This window comes from Mirounga angustirostris, unplaced genomic scaffold, assembly GCF_029215605.1.
Source record: "Mirounga angustirostris isolate CCGP_5_RB_7025 unplaced genomic scaffold, mMirAng1.0.hap1 SCAF_5, whole genome shotgun sequence".
NCBI lineage: Eukaryota > Metazoa > Chordata > Mammalia > Carnivora > Phocidae > Mirounga > Mirounga angustirostris.
Window position 1 is genome coordinate 60,872,420 of NW_026991713.1, and position 20,546 is coordinate 60,892,965.

The 20,546-nt window shown below is 51.3% G+C and overlaps 1 protein-coding gene across 1 annotated transcript; it reads left to right on the top strand.

Moving 5' to 3' along the window:
* LOC123838844 (keratin, type II cytoskeletal 1b) lies at nucleotides 1-11,557 on the top strand. Its single transcript, XM_045867969.3, has 9 exons — nucleotides 1-546; nucleotides 5,033-5,247; nucleotides 6,242-6,302; nucleotides 6,826-6,921; nucleotides 7,881-8,045; nucleotides 9,431-9,556; nucleotides 9,677-9,897; nucleotides 10,313-10,347; nucleotides 11,143-11,557. Exons 1-9 carry the CDS (start codon nucleotides 1-3, stop codon nucleotides 11,421-11,423), a joined length of 1,746 nt encoding a protein of 581 aa, XP_045723925.2. The 3' UTR covers nucleotides 11,424-11,557.
* The last annotated feature ends 8,989 nt before the right edge of the window (nucleotides 11,558-20,546 follow it).

Sequence of the window (20,546 nt, forward strand, 5' to 3'; positions counted from 1 at the left end):
ATGAGCCGCCAATTTAGCTCTCAGTCGGCATTTAGCTCCAGGAGCAGGCGGTTTTACAGCGCTGGTTCTTCTGCAGGCTCTGGTGGGGGGAGTCGAGCTGTGGGGTCTGTGTGTCAGGTCCGAGGCAGGTGTGGTGGTGGTGGTGGTGGTGGTGGGTATGGAAGCCATGCCAGGGGGTTTGGTTCTAGGAGCCTCTACAATCTGGGAGGCAGTAAAAGCATCTCCATTAGCTTAGTGGGGAGAAGTGCCAGTGGTTTCTGCCAGGGTGGGGGAGCAGGAGGGAGATTTGGAGGAAGGGGCAGAAGTTTTGGGGGAGGTGGTTTTGGAGGTGGTGGCTATGGAGGAGGTGGTTTGGGGGGTAGCAATTTTGGGCTTGGGGGCTTTGGTCCTTCCTGTCCCCCAGGGGGCATCCAAGAGGTGACTATTAACCAGAGCCTACTTCAGCCACTTCACTTGGAGGTGGATCCTGAAATTCAGAGAGTCAAGACCCAGGAGCGGGAGCAGATTATGGTCCTCAACAACAAGTTTGCCTCCTTCATTGACAAGGTGAGTACCTCAAGGGCAGGTGAGTCTCTGGCCCCTGATCAAACAACTGAGAGGGCCTTGCGCCCTGCCACCTCTTACCACCTTGTACTGTCTCAGTTTGGCAGTACCAATCACGTCCAGAAGTATATGTTCTGGGACCTTAAGAAAGCATTGACCTCATTAGGCCTCAATTTGACTTATTGAGGGGATTTATTTTTATCTTTTCTTTTTGGCAGGAAAGCAGGTAAGAAGTGTGAAAATACCCCACAGAAAAAATACATGGTGTAGTGACTTCATTCTCATTCATCATTATTCACTTTCCATATACCCACTCATCCATCCATCTATCCACCCACCCACCCACTCATCCATCCATCTATCCACCCACCCATCCATCCATCCATCCATCCACACAGCCATCCCACAAACATTTACTAAACATCTACTATATGTTGGATACAGTGCCAGGTACTACAGAGAGACTAGAACACAGGTCCTGTCTTCAAGGAGCCATGACATAGCCTAGGTGAATGCTCTGAGGTTATCACTGGGGGCTAAAGTGAAAAGCAGACTAAGTAGGATTCTATCAGTGTTCCTTGTTTTAGTTCATCCAAGGCCAAGAATGGGCCAGATGGAGCCATTGTAGCCCCTCTCCTTAGTTCCCTAATTAAACCTCAGATTAGGGCTGGTCCAGACCCAGATCAGCAAGCAGAGGCTGGTAGAGGTCTATGGTAAAGACCTTCCTCCAGCATTTCCTTTCGTCCAGAAGTGGAGGCACAGTAGCCCCTGTAAGCTCCCCAGCAAGTTCTTTGTTCTTGGGGATATGGTGAGAAGCACCCTGGGGCACAGAGGCCCAAGGATGCTCAGTGACTTCCCCTCGGTCCCATAGGAATTCAGTGTTGAGGCCAGAGCTTGACCTATGGTCTGACTGCAGATTAACCATGGCTAAAGTCAACCACTGGGCTGTATATACAGTCTCTGATATCTGGGTAGATGTTGGGAAAGGACAGAGTGTGTGAGCTAGGGGAAGAGAGGTAAGAGTGTTGAGGCCCAAAGATAGCCAAACAGGAGTTCAACAGAACAAAGTGCTTCTGGCTACTTCTGATCACCTTGGATGGGAAATTTGACTGAACATCATCATACCTCAGGCAAGGGCAGGGACTTGGAGAGCTTGACTGGAGTAAGGAGGTGACACCACTGGAGGTCAAGACTAAGCTAAAGGAGAAGACAGGAGAAGAGAGGGCTGGAGGTCAGTGCAATGGCCGTGGGCTACTGGTAACTGATCTCCTGGGACTCATTTGATTGTGGTTCCCACCATTAATATAGGACATTCGTTGCATTTTATGGTGTGGGGCTATGGGCAGAGGCCAAGTTGCAGGAGACTGTGGCAACCTGTCCTTCCATAAGGCTTGTCATGACCAAGAGGAAAGAGCCCCCAGGACTCTGGCCTGGCTGGAAGGGAGAAGGCTTCTACTGCAGTGGATTCTGACTCTAGTTTCTGATCTGGTCTTTCTGCTTTCACCCTTAACCTCATATAATCCATCCTCAGAGCCACACGAGAGGCATTCTTTAAAAACATTGCATCACTTCTCTTTTTGAATCCCCCATTGGCTGTTCGTCTCATTTGGAATAAACGCCAAGATCCTATAAGGCCCTGTGTGATCTGGCCTCCACCCCGCAGCTGCTGCTCACCCCTGGCTTGCATTTGTGAGAATTAGGCAACATTGCTACCACTGGGTGGAACATCTCTCAAGCTGCACAGTTTAGTGAACAGAGTGAGGGCAGGAGTTTAGCTCCCCAGGGTACAAACTTGTTGTCTGCAGTGACCCTACAGTCCCTCCGTGCTCCTCTCTGTTTCTCTTTTGCTTACTAGGACACTATTGCATGCTTGCATCCTCCACCACCCCACGCCTGCCTCAGGGCCTTTGCTCCTGCCATTCCCTCTGCTTTGAATGCCTCCTCCCCAAGAGTGGTCTGGCTTGCTCCCTCATCTCCTTCAGGTCTTTTCTCAGATGCCACTATCCTAGCGGGGCCTTCCCTGATCTCCCTTTTCAAAATAGCACCCCCACACCAGCATCCCTGTCCACCATCCCTGTGTTACTTTTCTCCATTGTCCCTAAGACCATATGACACACTAGATATTTCACATGCCTCCGGGTGCAGACTATCCAGGCCACTCACCACCTGGCATAGAGGATTCAAGCTCAGCTGAACAAAGCCAGGCCGGTGTCCCCATGGGAAGAGATGCACCCCATCCCTTTCCTTCCTGAGGTCCCTTTTCCTTGTCGTTGGTTCTACAAAAGCCTTTGTGTCCATTTCTACTCTCTGAGTGTCCAAGCCTGACACCTGAAGGGCTGATTTGATTTGTCATTCAACATGTATTTATTGAGTAATTATCATGTGCCAGACTATTCTGGGTGTGGGAGATTCAATTATAAACAGGGGGACGTCACTTTAGTTGAGATCAAAAGGGTAAATAGGGCATAGCCAAGCAAAGAGCTGGGGAGATCTGGGCTGCTGGAGGCAGCAGGAGATCCCTGGGCCTGGAGTGTCATAAGCAAGAGGGTCACGACAAGCCAAGAGGGGTGTGCTTTTCCCAGCACGAAGGTGAACTCAGTATGATGCTAAGTTTCATCTGTGCTGATGGGACAGAGCCTGGGAGTGTTTTGGGGAGCCTGGGAAAAATCACAACGGCTTTCAGTGATTTTTCTAGAGATTAAATCCTACTAAAATTGCCTGGCACTCCCTGCAGCCAGTCTCTGCCTTTGCAGTTTGGGTGGCCTGATGAGAACCCCGGGTTCTTTTGCTGATGTGCTCCGAGGTATTGTGTGCAGGGGGAGAAAGTGCTCTGGCTCATCTGCCCCTCATTGTTTATTTGATGTGGAGATTCTATTGTGGGCCCATGAGATTTGTTCCCTTCAGTTCCCACAATACTGAGCACAGGGCCGAGACCCCTGTTTGATTTGTCCACCTTCTGGCAGTGCCCCTAGAGCAAAGCGAGGCCAGGTGGCAGGAATTTCCCATGGCGGGGTGGGGGTGGGGGGGTGGTTCAAACTGAGACAACCTGTGAGATCTGCTTGCCTTAGCTCTTGCTTTGATGAAGCTAACACAAATGAGCCATGGGGAATAGCATTCACTGTGCACGTCTCCTAGCCTAGAGTCAGAATCCAACGGGAGTTAACAAGGGCTGGCCCCTCAGAAGGGCAGTCCTAAGGGCCGGGGGTTTGGGGCATCCTCCTTGGTGCCCCATTGTAGGGGAGTGTCTTCAGGGTTCTGTTTTGACTGCACAAAGCAGTGGGTTTGTCCTCACACACAACTCCCAGGAGGATCCTGGAGTGCACGTGTGTGTGTGTCCGCACCTAAGCAAAGCATAGAGGCATCCCTTATCTTTGCCAAAGGCATGGGGAGGGAGGCTCCATCTAAGGGCAACCTGCAGAGGTAAGGTGAGGGTTGATCATGATCATGCGGAGCACAATCCATGTACTTGGTCAGCACAGCCAGTCAGCTCTCTGGACCCTGTACCTGAGCTTTGTGCCCAGTTTCCGGAAGAGAGATAGTAAGAATATAGGAGGATGTCCACTCTCCATTTTCTGCATCAGTGAAACTTAATGAAGGGAATAGCAACATGAGTATTTCCCAAACACTAGACACCCCCAAAGTCCTTACTTTGGGGCATGGGCATACATTACACAACATTTTTAAAAAGTGGGAACAGGGGTGCTTGGGTGGCTCAGTCAGTTAAGCATCTGACTTCAGCTCAAGTCATGATCTCAGGGTCCTGGGATTGAGTCTCACCTCGGGCTTCCAGCTCAGCGAGGAGTCTGCTTCCCCACTCCCTCTGCCTCTCTCTCAAATGAGTAAATAAAACCCTTAAAAAAAATAAAAAGTGGGAGCATTTATTTTTTTTTAAATTCGGAGTTAACATTTAAGTGAGGTGACCTTCCTGAAACACCCTGGCAGACAGCAGAGGTGGTGGGGTCTGCAGGATGGGGGCACCCAGGCTGGTTTGTTCAGAACTCAGTATAATCTTCTAAGTCCAATTGTTTCTTCTCTCTTATTGTCTCCTCTCCTCAGTCACAGAAAGCACTTCAGCCACAAAGAGAAATGAGCCTTGGACATGTTAGTGTTTCAGATGCTCTGTATCACCGTTGCTGTACGTTGGCACGGAGTGTGGAGTGTGGGAGTGACAGCTCTGTGGTATACGTGGCTATAGCTGAAGGGAAGAAGGCACTCCAGTGGAGGTGGTTTGCCTCCAAAACCAGAGTTGGCTTAGTAACTTAGTGTTAATTTTAGGCAAGTTGACCTTACAGCTCTTGGTCAACCATCAGAAACCACATTGTGTTCTGTGTGTCCTGGTCCCGCAGTTAGGGAAGTTCTCACATCCCAAGAGGGGCCACCTTGGTTCTCTGAGGTCCAGATATGCTGTGTGGTTGCCAGTCTTCCTACCCGTGGGGGATGCTTCTTGGACTCACAGCCTGGGGTGAACTTGGAAGTCTTTTGCTCCTAGGTGCGATTCCTGGAGCAGCAGAATCAGGTGCTACAAACAAAGTGGGAGCTGCTACAGCAAGTAAACACCTCTACTCGGACGAGTGACCTGGAGCCCATCTTGGAGAACTACATCAGTGAGCTGCGGAGGCAGGTGGATTTTCTCAGTGCTGAGCAGATGCGCCAGAACACAGAAGTTAGGAACATGCAGGATGTCCTGGAGGACTACAAGAACAAGTGAGAGCCCAGGCAGGGTAAAGGGGTCAGAGGGAAGCATGGCAGGGAACTGATTCAGGGGCAAGACATTCTGCTTTAGTGTTAGTATGTGAAGGGTGGACCAGGGTCCCCAGGTGCAGCCACCCGGCTCTGTACCACACAACGGCAGAGGGCACCATCTTGGCATATGGCAGCTCTGGTAGGATGGTGGTACCAGTCAGCTCTCAAATGTATTGGGTGGGGAAGGGCAGACTATCCTCAGGGTGCTGGACCCAGATGAGCCAAGTTCCAGTGGGTTTTGCCACTTTCTAGCTGCTTGCAAGTCTGTCTTTCTAAGCCTTTAGTTTTCACCTTAGTAAAGTGGGGATGGAAAGCACTCTCCCTGTTGGGTTGCTGTGACAGGCAGATCTGGGCTCTCAGGCTTCGGTGTGCAGCAGGCTGGTTGAGTAGGCCTGGAATGCGACCAGAGTGTTTGCATTTCTAGTATGCTTCCACGTGATGCTGGTGGACTGGGGAGCACATTTTGAGCACCACTTGTTTAGATGACATTATGCTTAATAAGTTCCCAGACTGTGCCTGCACATACTAAGCACTAGCTATTATTAATCATAATGGTCGGGACTTGTCTAATTCCAGATCATCTGCTCCAGCCCCGTGCAGGCAACTGAGAGGCTCCTCCCTCCCCATGCTAGGGGTGCAGGGTGCTACCCTTGACATCACCCTGACACACCAATCAGAGAGTCAAGAGTGTGTGACTCAAAAAGGGAAAGATGAAATTCACACTGAAGGTGTTGGGGGGCAACATTGTAGGTGACATTTTTTTCTCTTTAAAACAATTTAGTAAAAGCGGCTATTTATGTCCTCAGCTGCAAAAAATGGCTATCCTCTGGTAGGGGATAGCCAAAGTCTAACACTAAAAATCCGGGACATTCCAAGCCGCTTGCTGTGAGGAGAAATCTCAAGGAGCCAAGGTCAGCCTCAGCAGCCTATCTGTGTTTCTTACCTCCTCCCACAGATACGAGGAAGAGATCAACGGGAGGACCAACACTGAAAATGACTTTGTCGTCCTGAAGAAGGTGAAGGATGGGGGAGATCCCAGGGGGACTGTGGGTCCAGGGGACTGAGCAGAGTGAGGAACTCCTGTGGGATGCCGTGTGACCAAGGGGTGGACAGGTGACTGCTGGGGGCAGCTTGTTGAGGGTGTGGCCTGAAGGCTGGGCCCCTGCACTGAAGGGGTTAAGTCTGAAAGTGATGTCGATAGGAATCTTGAGGCTTCCTTGAGTGCTTATCTCTCCACAGTCCTGAATGTGAGGTTCAATCAACTGACACTTGTTGAGTGTCAGTTATGTGCAGCCTTGAGACCTGGGGAGGGACCTGGGGTGCTTTGTGTGACTGACTGGGATGAGGGCCTTGGTGTCACATTTCTTCCTGGTCAGGAAAGCCAGAGTTTTTGCAGGTCCCTCACCTGAGTGAGGTGAGGAAGTTTGCAGGCAAGGAAATAAACCCAGAGAGGTTTTGCCACTTGCCTGGGTCACCCAGTGAGCTAGTGGCAGGCGACACTTGGACAATAAAGTCAGAATATTTTTGCTTGCCGTTCAGGATGTGGATGCTGCTTACATGAGCAAGGTAGACCTGGAGTCCAAGGTGAATGTTCTGTTTGGAGAGATCAGTTTCCTGAAGTATTTATTTGAGATGGTGAGTTCAGTCCTCATGAGAAACCCTTCTCTTTCCTCACATGTCACAAAGGGTATGGGCTGTTGGAGGGGGAGGCATGAAACCCAGCATGACCCACTAGGGACTCCTCTCCCCAGTCACCTCAACTCTGGGACTGGAGTCAGCCTCCCAACCCCCAGTGCTCAGATTCCTGGGTGCAGGTGCTGGAGATGGGAGGCAGGGAGTGTCCTGAGGGAGAAGATGGAGCAGCTCTTGATTCTATCTGGAAATGAGGTTAATATCCAGGACATACAGGGACAAAACTGACCAGAAATCTTCACCAGTGCTGGGAATCCAATAGAGCTATTGGGGAATTCTGTAGGAGAGGACAGTGTGGATCCTAAAGGGACGAAGCCTACAGTGGTGATGGATAATATCCTTCTACCACCCCTGGCCCTACTGTTGCTCATGTCTACTTTGGGCCAGATGCTGTGCAAGGAGCTTTGCCCACCTTGGTCTCCATTCTGCTGATGAGAGAGCTGAGGCACTGAGAGACTGAATCACTAGTTCAGTCACTCATCTAGTCGGTGGTAGAGCCCAGGCTCAAAAGTGAGGGAATGGCTGCACAAAGAGAGTCCCTTTTATGGCTCTGAGAGCTCATGTATTTCCCAAGGAGCAAGTCTGCCTGTCAGAGGGCCCAAGATGGCAGCCAAGCCAAGTAAGGCGGGGAGAGAGGGCACAGGAGAGGCATGATGGGCAGGTGGTGCCTACAGGAGCTCTGAATTCATGCTCCTTTCTTCTCCCCAGAAGCTAGGTCTGGGGGCCTTTACCTTTAGTTAAGACACCTCTTGGGGTGCAACAACTTTTCAAAGAACTTTCCCCAAGACTCGCATCTGGCCCAGGCTTCTGGTTTCCCCAAAGAGCCTTGAGGGGACAGTAGAGGGAAACTGAGGCCCCAGGAGGAGAGTGGAAGGAGTCAGCCTGTGGTCTATGCCTTGCAGGAGCTGTCGCAGATGCAAACCCACATCAGCGACACCAATGTCATCTTGTCTATGGACAATAACCGCTTCCTGGACCTGGACAGCATCATCGATGCAGTGAGGACCCAGTATGAGCTGATCGCACAGAAGAGCAAGGATGAGGCCGAGGCACTGTACCAGACCAAGGTGGGCACTGCTGCCCTTCCACCCAGACTTGGTACCCCAAACCAGACATAGCCTCAGAATTTCTACCGTCTTTCTCTTATTTTGGAAGTTATATATATATATATATATATGTATATATATGTATATATATATATACACACACACACACACACATACATACATGTATCTATATACATTTTATACATATATATAAAATTTCATTTACTCCTTACAGCAACCCTGTGAGGTAAGGAGTTGATTACCCCTGTTTTGAAGATAGTAGAGTATGAACTCACCTAGTTTGCATAGGGTCTTATGGCTGGTAAGCGGCAGGGGCAGGACTTAAACTTAGGTGCTCCGCCTACAAACCCATGCCCTAAACCACTATAATGTTTTTTATTCTTACTTTTTTCATAATGAGATCTTTTAAGCTGTGGTTCTGTACTTTACTCTTTCACTTATTACTTGTGAATGCCGTTCTGTGACATTAAATATTCTATGTCACTTTTAATAGCAGCATGATGCTCGGTGGTAAGAATTTACCTTTGTCAGATAAACATCTCTGTGGCTAAGTCTTCGGGCACATCTTTGATTACTTCTTTAATATCAGTGGACTCGGACCTTTTCGGAGGGCAAAGACTGTAGTTAAGGGTCAAAGGCCGGTCCCTACATTCTGAGCTCCTGACACTTGCGATCTGCTTTCTCAACTCCAATTTTGGCGGGCCTCTGTCTCACTGCCCTGCAGGCAAGGGTTCTGAGCGGCATGGATTTCAGCATCAGACAGGGGAGGCAGATGGTCAACAGGGAAAGCATCAGAATGCAGAGCTTCCCTTGAACCAGCAACCCTGCGCCCCTTGCTTCCTCCAGAGCCCTGCCCAGGGGAGCCTACTGATGGGGCCATGTAGATACAGAAATGACATAGAGAGGAGAATGGGAATAAACAAGGGGCATGCTGAGGGGCTCTGAGGAAATAAGGTCGTGGCTGCTAGGGAAACCATCCTGGAAAAGGGTAGGAAGGAATATAGGTATGGTGGCAAAAGGGAAGAGGTCCCCGTGTGGGTAAGGGCCTCTAGTAAGGCTTAGATGGGGGAACAAGTAGGTGGAAAAGGGCATCCAGGAGCAGCTTTGTCTGTCTGGGATGCAGGTCTGGCCCAGAGACTGATGAGAAGGAGGGAGGCTTGAACAAGACTGTGTGTGTGTATGTGTGTGTGTGATGTCACGGCTCAAATGAGGGAGCTTTGGTACGGGAGTGTGTATGGCGGGCATCACAGCTCTGGGGTGGGGCGTACCTGGGAACTGTCCCTGGAGAGCAGCTTTGGGCAGGGCCTGGGAAGGCAGACTCACTCCCTCGTGGAAGGCCTCGTGGTGCGCAGCAGGCTGACCATGATGTTGCCTTTGACCCTCAGTACCAAGAGCTCCAGATCTCAGCGGGAAGACACGGAGACGAGCTGAAGAACAGCAAGATGGAGATCGCTGAGCTCTACCGCACCATCCAGAGGCTGCAGGCAGAGATCAGCAACATCAAGAAGCAGGTGAGAAGGATGCTCAGGGTGGGCTGAGCAGGCATGCCGCCTCCCACAGGGCCCTGCCAAATGGGGCTCCTGAAACTCACCCCCCCATTCGGTTCTTCTCTGCGACTTTCTCCTGAGTAGATTGAGCAGATGCATATGGCCATTTCGGATGCAGAGGAGAGAGGAGAGCAGACCCTTCAGGATGCGCGGCAGAAGCTGCAGGACATGGAGGAGGCCCTGCAGCAGTCCAAGGAGGAGCTTGCCCGACTGCTGCGAGACTACCAGGCGCTGCTGGGGGCCAAGCTGTCCCTGGACGTGGAGATTGCCACCTACTGCAAGCTGCTGGAGGGCGAGGAGAGCAGGTGGGCCATGCTTCTGGGGCCAGCATGCAGGCTGCATCCCTGAGCGGTGGGACTATTTGGAGGGAAGACAATCCCTGTTTTCTGGAAAGACTGGTAGCCCCGGGCTGAGCAGAAACATCCAAATCAGAAGCAGAGGATGTGTCATTGGCATCATTCCCCTGCCTCTGAGCAGAATGTCCCTATACCCCAACCTAAGGCACTGCAGCCAGTGCTAAATGGCTTTCAGAAACTATTTAAAACCCCTTCTAGCCCCTCACTTCCTGACCTCCTGGCCTGTGCACCCACCTTTCCCTAAAGCTTGGGGACAGTTTTTCACTTTACGGGACTATCTCTGCTCTGGATGTCTCCAGGCTGTCACCTGCCTTCCTCCTGGCTTTGCTGGTCTGACTGATGTGTGTGCTTTGGTTTTTTACAGGATGTCAGGGGAGCTGCAGAGCCACGTGAGCATCTGTAAGTAGCAGGGTCCAGGCGGGGCGCTGCTTGGGGCCCGCGGCAGAGGGAGGGCCGGGGAGGGCAGGCCAGCAGGGACCGGCAGTCAGCGATTTAGTTTCTAGTCCTGCACCATGAAAGACCACAGTGAGCCAATAGACCGCCGAGCCTGAAGAAATTTGCTGAAATAAATTGTTCCGATTTTAGTGCTTACGTATCTTAATGTTGATGAGACCTAATAATCAGTAGTAGCTTAGAACTCGTCAAGGGGGCGCCTGGGTGGCTCAGTTGGTTGAGCGACTGCCTTTGGCTCACGTCATGATCCTGGAGTCCTGGGATCGAGTCCCACATCGGGCTCCCTGCTCAGCAGGGGGTCTGCTTCTCCCTCTGACCCTCCCCCCTCTCATGCTCTCTCTATCTCATTCTCTCTCACAAATAAATAAATAAAATTTTAGGAAAAAAAAAAAAAAAGAACTCGTCAAGGTATATGGCTAATGAAAACGGGTCCTGACATGCTTTGTCTTTCTTTTTACTTACTATTATGTTCAATTAGCCAACATATAGTACATCATTGATTTTTGATGTAGTGTTCGACGATTCATTAGTTCCGTAAAACACCCAGGGCTTTGTCCTATGAAGAATACTTGGAAAAGGGGAACCTTTTCATCCTATATGGTTTTGCAAGTCAGACGCTGCCTGCGACTAAGGGTGCAGGAGGCTGCCCCAGGGCGGGTGCAGAGGGGTGCAGGGGGGAGGTGCAGGCGGGTCCCCCGGCCAGCCCTTCTGACCCCAGCTCGGGCTGCCCTCTCCCCACAGCTGTGCAGAGCAGTCAGACCACCATCAGCGGCGGCGGCCGAGGCTCTGGAGGCTCCGGCGGCGGCGGCTCCCGCGGGGGCGGCGGCGGCGGCTACGGAGGGGGCTCCCGAGGGGCCAGTGGAGGTGGTTACGCGGGTGGCGGTGGCGGCGGCGGCGGGAGCTACGGAGGGAGCAGCCAGAGCAGCAGCAAGTACGGGGGCAGAGGTGGCGGCGGCGGCTCGTCCGGCGTGCAGATCCTCCAGACCTCCACCAACACTTCCCACAAGCGAATCGTGGAGTAGAGGGGGGCTCACACAGCCCCGCCGGCAGGGCGCTCTCCTGTCCCCTCCCCGGCGCCCTTTCTGAACCCCTCTCACTTACCTTTCCCTCATGGGTCTCTGCAGCTTTGCTAACACGTTCCACGCTAGCTGGGGAAGCAGGCGGATAACCCCAAACAGCAGATCTGTCTTTGGAGGGCGCTGGCTGGCTGACAGAATCACAGCCAGACCGCTCTCCACTCAGACTCCACTCCGCTGGCCCTGCCCCTGCCCCTGGGGACATCCAGGGGCCCAGTCTAGCCCTGGAGAAAAAGAGCCTGTAGAGTATCTAGAGAGCGGATAATGGAGAGTTAATGTCAAGGACACCAGGTTTCTCACCCCCAGGCTCCCTTTCCTACACCTGGGCTGCCCTGTGAACCATAATCCATCCCTTAGGGGACCCACAGAACGAGGCCTTTGGGCGAGTAGCTTGGCAAGAGGAACCTCTGTGCCGGGGACCCATTCCTGTCTGTTGGTCTGTTAGCCTCATACTTGCATGTTGATGGAGAGTATGGATTTGCTGTCCTCATCAGACACCTTGAAGTATGTCTGGTCCTGATTCTGCATCTCCGTCTTAAGAAGCATTATTCTCTGGGCTAACAGCTCAAGGTGGGAATATTTCGGAGGGCATGCATCCTTGTCCCCTGGGAGGACTAATTATCCCCAAATAGAGGAGTCAGTGGGGGAAGCCATGGAGTTCTGTTCTGTCCTGCCCCTCCTGACAGCTCCAATTCTTTGGCAGCCTGGCCCTTCCTGAGCTCTGCTCCATAATGGCCCTCCTGAGAATTGTCCAGGAAGCTGGGCACGTGCCACCTAGAGCTGCTGTGTCCAGGTGCCAGGCCCAGAAGAATTGGAAGATTAAGCATGGGTCTTGGGAGGGTTCAATCCTGATCAGTCCGGAAGCTGCCTGTTATGTGTAAGGAAGCATGGAGCCCTTTCCTGGGCTCTCAGAGTCCCTCTGCCTCCTGTTCTCTGTGACTGAGCACTTCCTGAGAATTTAACCCTTCCTTTCAGGCCTTAAACACAATGTAAGATGCACTGGAGGGGACAGGAAGGGGAAACTATAAGCCAACTAGCAGGCCTGCAGAGGGGGAGGGTGGTGTTGCTTCTAAGAACTAGAGTCACCTTTGCTTTCTTGCTGAGTCCTAATGCAACCTCCAAGTCCCTGATTCTCTCTGGGGCATCGGATGGGCTCAGTGGGGGTCCCTTGCGGAGTGGTGTGACCGCATCATTTCCTGGTTGAAGGGCGTACCTTGAAGGGCTTGACATTTCTGGTGTTTCTACAATAAAATTTTCTGATCTCAAACTGCTGTTCAGTCAGAGATAAGTGATTTCTTCTTAAATTTCTGCAGGCCTCTGCAATTATTCATATCTGGGAAGTATTACTTTTATTATTATTATTATTTTTTTAAAGATTTTATTTATTTGCGAGAGAGAGAATGAGAGACAGAGAGCATGAGAGGGAGGAGGGTCAGAGGGAGAAGCAGACTCCCTGCCGAGCAGGGAGCCCGATGCGGGGCTCGATCCCGGGACTCCAGGATCATGCCCTGAGCCGAAGGCAGTCGCCCAACCAACTGAGCCACCCAGGCACCCCTTATTATTTTTTATTGCATGATCTTAAAAGACCTTGCAGACATGATCTTACTAGTGCTGAAAGTGGCCGCTCGTTCCGAAGTCAGTCATACATTGGTTCAGCATGCATTCATTCTGCTCTGGCTGCGTGCCAGGAGGAGGCCTCGGCCCTGGGAATGCAATGTTGGCTGAACCCGTTTCTGAATCTTCAGGTACTCACAACCCAAATGATAGATTATGGCAGAGGGGAAAGTTCAGAGGGAGGAGAAATCAGAGCAATGCGTCCTTGTGGACCTTTTAGCCTGAAGGTGGTAGCAAGGCCTGTCCTGTGGACATAGGCAGACCCTCCATTGCAGGAGCTGTGGGACCTGCAGTAGATGCCAATTCTGGGGAAGGGAAGCTTCGCCCCAAAGCTTGGCCCTCCTAGAGGGCTAGAAAGTGGAACAGGCCTGGGGAAAACCGTAGAAGTAGGTGAGGGCAGGGCCTCAGGGAAGCGCCCTTCAGACAGGGGGCTAGTCTTCCAGAGACTCAAAGATAAGAGAGACTGAATGTGTGTGAGTGAGAGAGGTCCGGCTCCCAGGAGACAGGAGCTCAGAAGATAAGAGACTGAGCCCATTCACCCAGTGGGGGTCCTGGGCAGGGTCTTCTGGAATCCATGCCTCTGGGGGAAGCATAGATGCAGACATTCAAGAATGGAGCAAGTTAAACTACCACCTTATGCTACGTGATATTTCTGAGTCTGTGTAAAGGAGTTGCATAAAAGATGTGACCTACTTTTTCCTTCCCTGAAGGAGTACAGATGACAGTTGGATATGGGATTCATTCAAATATGACTGCAGTCCATATTGATAAGACAGTGTGTTCCCACGCAGGTGCCTACCTTCTCTCTGAGAGGCTTCTCCCCATCTCACCTTGGCAGCAGACCTGTGGGGGAACGGGCTGGGAAAGGAGAGGTGGGCAGAGGGGCTGCCCGAAGGCAAGGAGAGAGGGCGTAGACAGAAACCATGCCACACTTGAAGTAAAAAAAAAAAAAAAAAAAAAATCCAAGAGCACGGGACAGGGACGGAGAGAGAGAAAACAGCAGTGGGTGTAAACTTGGTTTAGAGTGTTCAGCTGCCGATGGTGACAGTGCATGAGCCAACAGCAGTTGGTGGCCAGTGGGGACAAGCATGGGGACCAAGAAGAGAGTAGTGTGCCAAGTCCACTTTGGCTGTATCCTGTAGTCTGTAGTCTATAGTCTGACCACTCTGAGGACATTACTAAAGAGGAGTCCATTCAGATGACAGTGGCTAGGATGGCAGGGGTGGGTGATCAGAAACCTGGCCACAGGGGGACGGTAGAAGGCCCTGGATGTCTTTGGGGGGAGATGTGACAGTTAACTGCAAAGATTTGAAGAGTTTCCTTGGCAAAGAGGGGTTGACCCCAGCTGATGACCCAGATGAACAGGTGGGAAATGCAGCAGATTTGGCTCAGGGTAAGAAGCAATTTTTATTGATCCTGAGATGAGAGAGGCATGAGGAGTTGGCACATTTCAAGCAGAGGTTGGCTAACTATCTGGCAGGAGGTTGAGGGAGGGACTGAATGATACGTGGGAATATGTGTATGGCAGCCATTCATCCCTTTGCTGCCCTCAGAGTTCATGTGATGGAGCCTGAGAAAAAAGTTTTACTCTCTATTTTATATTGGGGAAAATTAAGGTCAGATGCCAAGAAATGATCAAGTCATGGAGAGGCCAAGGGCCCAAGGGCCAAGGATGGTGAAATGAACCCAAGTTTTCTGACACCACAGACCTAGTCCAGGGTATGGATTAGATTCTCACTGGGATCATGCCTGCGCATATGATGTGCTTAGGAAATCCAAGCTGGCTCTGGATAAAAACACAGGGCAAGGTGGATCAGAGGTCATCTTGCCCATCCTTCTCCTTCTGGGCAGTAATTGGGATTTTCCCAAAAAACATGACCCTGTTTTTTCTCTTCAGAAACCTTGACCTTCTCAATCATGGAGAACCGGGGGACAGATGGAGGGAATCACATGCCTGAATCCTAGAATACTGGAACAGAGATTCCACAGGGCAGGGGCATGAGAAAGGTAGGGTAAGGAGAGAGGAGTTAGCCAAGGAGGATCTTGGACTCCAAGGAAAGGCCTTGATATCATGTTCCGGGCCTGAGCCAGGGCGTCAGCACTAAAAGGTGCTGGGAGGAGGCTTCCTGGTATAAACAATACTCCTGTTAGAGACAATGAGATCCTATCAGGAGCAAATGCCTCTCAGTGTAGCTCACCCCAGTGACAACAAGGAGCCATCCCATAGCCCTCTAACCATGTACAAAATGTTTCCACGTGCGGTATCTCATACGGTTCTCATGGGCCCTGGTGGAGGGCTGGGGGAACACCTGTGATCCTTCCAGGGGCCAGGAAGCATTCCATCCCTGCTTGTGGTCAGTGCTATTCCCACGGCGCTGATGCTCTGAGGGAGAGTCAAGCAGGCCCATCCACCAAGCAACAGAGGGGCGGGCAGGAGGGAGCACCGAGGAGGGCAGGAGGCCACTCCCAGGGAGTTTGCCCGCAACTCCTCCAGCTGAGAGGCTGGGGCAGGGCAGGGCAGGGCGCTCTGGGAATCTAAATTTAATTCCACCAGCTTCTCATCTACATAGATTATCATCTAGGAACATGGTGACGGAAGGAGCAACCATTGGCTCAATAAAATTCTAACTCTGTCTGACCTTGGACAAGGTGTACGTTTCTGGGCTGGGAAAGTCCTCGATATCAGGAAGCCTGTGAAGAGTGTTGCTTCACCCTCCATTACTGGACCTTTGGCCCAGGATGCGTCTTCCAATCAAGAGCCATGTGCTCTGATAGGCCCTCTTCAAGCTCAGTATAACTCCCATCATTTGGTTGGACCTGCTGCCCTGGTTTTATCAGCTTTCTGATCAGTCCAGGAAACTGTGTGTCTTCAGGTTGATCAACACTCTGTTGAAGACTGAGCTGGGAACTTTGGATGTTGTGAGGACTGGTTCTGAATGTCTCAGTGCCCGGCTGGAAGGGCTTCTGGGGGCTCCGAGGGTGTGTTCCAGCTTCCACACCTGTTCCAGCATGCTCAGCATGGGGATTTGTCCCCACTCTACAGAACGGGTATTCCACAGTGACGGTAATTCCCAGCTAGCCTAGCCCCCTTGGGCTGCAGGTGCACTCAGCATTCCCTCCTGTGTGTGATGGGCCCCTACCTTCCTTGTTATAGACTTATGCTCCCTTCCTCCCCCAAGGCTTTCATCCACAAGATGATCTTATCGCAAAAACTTAAGCTGCTTTTCCAGGTCTTTTTAGTTTCCAGTGAAACCGGGTCTTGTTCCAAAGTTTTTCCTGATTGTTATATCATCTTCTGGATCCTTCCAAATACAATAGTGAGAGAGAATCCTTCCCTCTTCCTCTATCTAGCATCTACTACACTTTGGTTTCCCTCTAAGGTAGATGCAGTCCCTCTTTTAGATGCGGAAACTCTGGCTCAGAGAGGGCAAGTGACCTACCCAAAGTCACACAGCTAGAAATTTGCAGTCAAGAGCGGGTCTCTGGCTGACTCCATAGCTCAGACAACATCCACCCCCCCTCTCCTACATGTTCATCTTTGGCTTCCTCCTTCCTGGCCTCTATTCTGCGCCAAACCTGCTAGCAAGCCACTGGGGGCCTCTTTCCCTGCTATCTGTCCTAGGCTTCCCTAGTTGGGCACCTCTTCCTTCTGCATAAAAAGCCTCGGCCCCTCCTCTGCTGGCTGCCAGCTTTCCACATCTCACCCCGCCTCCCCATTGTCTGCGACTCTCCTTTATGCCCCCCAGGCTTCAGCTTTCCCCACTCCCCTGAAATTTCCTTCTCTTGTCCCTGGTGGAGTCCCGCAGGGCTGGATGGCTTGTCATTGCATGTCTCTCTTCAACTCAGTCCCATCCTGCAAAAAGCTATCAAAACATCACCACCCTTGCTCCTGCCCATGCCCGCAGCCTGCCTGTGGCAGCTTCATCCCAGTGATCGGTTCTGGGGTATATGTGTGGGTCCTTGGGATTGGAAGTGCTCTGGCACTCTGATATCCAGCACGGATGGGGGTACCCTTCAGGTGCAGGGGACTATGTGGGAGGCTAGAGCAATTGGTGTTCGAGGAGGGCATCCAAAGACACAGAGGACTTAGTTTTGCTTTCAAAAGGCTTCCAGAGCAATTGAGGGACTAGCAAACACACATACACACACATGTGAATATGCACTTGAATCTGGCAGCAACTGAGCTTAGAAAAAGAAACCAATGGAGCAGCCGAGTGGCTTTAATCAAGGAAAACTCCCTGGAAGAGTGGGCCTTGTCCACTGCCTGGCGGAGCAGGGGAGATGTAGGCATTTGCTCTCAAGGCCTGATGGACAAATCCAGATTCAGGCCCAAATGCTCAGGAATGGAGATTGTGGGTGCCCCCAGAGCTTGCTTATGAGTAGAGGTTTGAAGTGGGTCACTGACAGGCTGCAAGACCCATCAGGGAGGGAAGAGTGTGAGTGGGTTCGTCAGATGGAGAGGAACAGAGGAAGAGGGAAGAGGGTTGAATGGTTTGGATAAAGCATGGGAGTGGGAAGGTCAAGACATGAGGCTCAGCGAGTGGGCGGCAGGAAACCTGTAGGCCGTGGGGGTGGGCCCATGACACGAGGAGGCCTTTGGGATAGAGGCAGGCATGTTCTTGCAGTTTGACAGGCTTGGCTTGTCAGTTCCCAGCTGGGGGCATGTCTTTTAACCTCCATGAACCTAAGTTGTCTCTTCTTTAAAATGGGGCTAATCCTAGTGACCATGGTGAGGACGTTGGGTGATGTTTAGATGAGATGCGGCTCCTAGCTCATAGTCGGTGCCTGTGGATGTGGGTGCCTCTTTCCTCTTTCATGCTCTCTTTATTTTATAAATGCAGGGCCTGCAAGGAAGCCAGGAGGAAGGGTGCGTGGCTCACGCTTTTCTCCCACATTTGCCTTTTACTATCACTGCACACTCACTGAGGTCCTGGGGACATGGCAGGGAAGGATGAGCTGGGATGGCTGGTGGCATCGCAGCTTCCAGACCCGCTGGGTTCCCGCAAAAGTGAGCCATGGGAACAGAATGGGAGTTTGATTCAGAAACTGGACGATTCCCAGGAATGGATCTCATGACTTGGACACATGTTTTGACTTCGTTGGGTCTGCCTTCTCACGTGTTTGATTGGCGGGTTAGATGGTGTGGTCTTTGAGTCCCTGTCGATGGGAATCTTCTGTCGTCATCTGATGCTCATGTACAGGAACCTCTTCCACTTGCCTGTCCTTGAGCCTCTTCTCATGTTTAGAAGGAAGAACACTTGAACTGAAACCAGGAAACTCGGGTTCTAGTCCCAGATGTGTGTTTTCCGGGCTGGAGTGTCTAAGCAAGTCCCCTCATCTCCCTGCGCCTTGGTTTTCCACTTTGTAAAATGGGTCCAAACAGTCTGACTGCTTCGTTCTCGTGGTTCCCGTGGGGCTAGCGTTGGTGTATGTGCTCGGTCAGGTGAAGTGCGCAAAATGTCAGCTGATGGTGATTTTTATACCTTCTCGTTTCTTCTTTTCCCTCTGACTCTCCCTCCTCACCGTAGCCCCTACAGTAAGTTCTGCAGCTCTGTAAATTGTCTATCAATTGTCTGACTGTCCACCTCTTGGCTTTTACTGTCAGTTTCTCAGTTTGGGGATGGAAGAACGGGTCCCCGAGAGATCTGTTGTTGGCTGGCAGAGGCGAGAGAATAAACACACACATGCACACACAGGGGCACACCCCTCCAAACTGCTAGAAAGAATCAATGTGCAGAGTGACAAGTCTCACAAGGGAGTGTGCTGAACTAGAAGAATTTTGATTGCTCGTCAGGAGGTGATTAGGCAACAGTCATTACCATGCCAAGACCGTCCCAGGTCCCATTATTCCTAGTTAGGAACAAGGTCTGAATTACTCATTCCCCAGACAGATGGCTGGTTTAGCAGCCCACAGATGTTAGTGTTAGAACCGAGTCCCAGACAACAGCATCACAAAGATAAGGGGTGAGAGGGGGACCAGTGGAGAGGTGAGGGGCACTTTCTGGAGGAGGGTGTGTGCAAAACCCGTGGGAGAAAGGAAGGGACAAGGCTCAGCGGCGAGGTGGGGCTGGGGAGGGCTGACATCCAGCTGTGCTGCCTCATGGGCACAGGGCACCCGGCCGGAGGGTCTTCTCCCCTGTGTCTTGTATCCCACAGCGGGGACCTCCCACCCAGGCCTGTGATCTACCACTCGGAGCTGCGCAGAGCCCACTGAACTTAGCACTGGCTTCTCACCGAGTCTTCAATTCTGTGTTCATGTGCAAGTGTGGGGAGCAGGCTGGGCTTCGAAGGAGTCTCCGAACGGAAGTCTATGTGGGGCTCAGGTCATTCCAGATCTCAACCCCACTTCTGTCCATGACAATGGACAACACACTGGTTAGGATCCCGCACACTGTCACTCAGCATCTGCAGTTCAACTCCCCGCCATGCCCCTTACCACCTTTGTAAATTGGAGCTTTGGTGCCTCAATTTCCCTGTTTTAAAAACGGATAGCATGATAGCATCTGTCTCAGAGTTGTGAAAATGAAATAGGTGAATACATATAAAAGCTGTAGAACAGTGCCTGGTACTGCGCCGGTTTTTCATCCATCTTAGCTATTTATCATACCCGTTACTATTGCCATTACTATTGTCCGGAAACAGTTTTCACTTCTCGGATCAGGCTTTCCAGACTCGCATCCTTGTCCTCCCTTCCAAATCTACAGTCGTCTTTCCATGTCATCTGGTGTCAGGCCCCAAGCCTCTGTGAAGCCTCACTTCCATCCCTTTGCTTTACAGAATGTATGGACTAGGTTCTCCCCATTACCTCCCAGCTCTCTTGGCTTTTCCCACCGGCATCTGCCTGCCCTCCATTTGCACCAGTTTCCTTTTGCTGGCGTCTCCATCTCCTGCCCCAGCCTGTCTCTGAGGAAAAGGAACAACTGGCAAACTTAGAAAAGAACATGTCTTTTCCTCTGGCCCTTCCAGAGCACCTGCCCATCCATCCTATTCTCTGCCAGTGTCTCTTCCTATAATATTAATGCACATGTAATAAAAATAAGTTCTTTTAATTTTTCACTTATTAAAGCTCTTATTCGAGGTCAGGAGATATGACTTGGTGAGCTCTGGGCTCTAGAGAGCAATCTCAGAAATGGGCCGGAGAGTTCCTCCTCCGATTCGAGCGTGAGGAGTTGCACCTGCCAGGCCTGAGGGGACAGTGTGCTTAGCAGCTTACAAGGGCAAGGCAAGAATGGGAACATACCTATCTCTGTGACAGGAGGTTATGAAATCCTACCAAGAAGCACCAGGTGGCAGATGCAGGGTCCTATTTTCCCAAAGTCACAAGCACTCGAAGAGAGATCTTGTCCGATAAAACGATTACCACATAATCGATCTTGCATGCACAGCAATTTTGAGAGCTATCCTGGGAGTTAGGTGTGTAGTGTTTCTCGTATTGTTGAGGCTCGTAAAAATCTT

Excerpts from the sequence above, each read along its gene's own strand:
- LOC123838844 (XM_045867969.3), top strand. The coding sequence starts at position 1 with ATGAGCCGCCAATTTAGCTCTCAGTCGGCATTTAGCTCCAGGAGCAGG. Across the intron at positions 8,046-9,430 it reads AGGCACTGTACCAGACCAAG|TACCAAGAGCTCCAGATCTC; the intron begins GTGGGCACTGCT and ends TTTGACCCTCAG. Across the intron at positions 9,898-10,312 it reads CTGGAGGGCGAGGAGAGCAG|GATGTCAGGGGAGCTGCAGA; the intron begins GTGGGCCATGCT and ends GGTTTTTTACAG.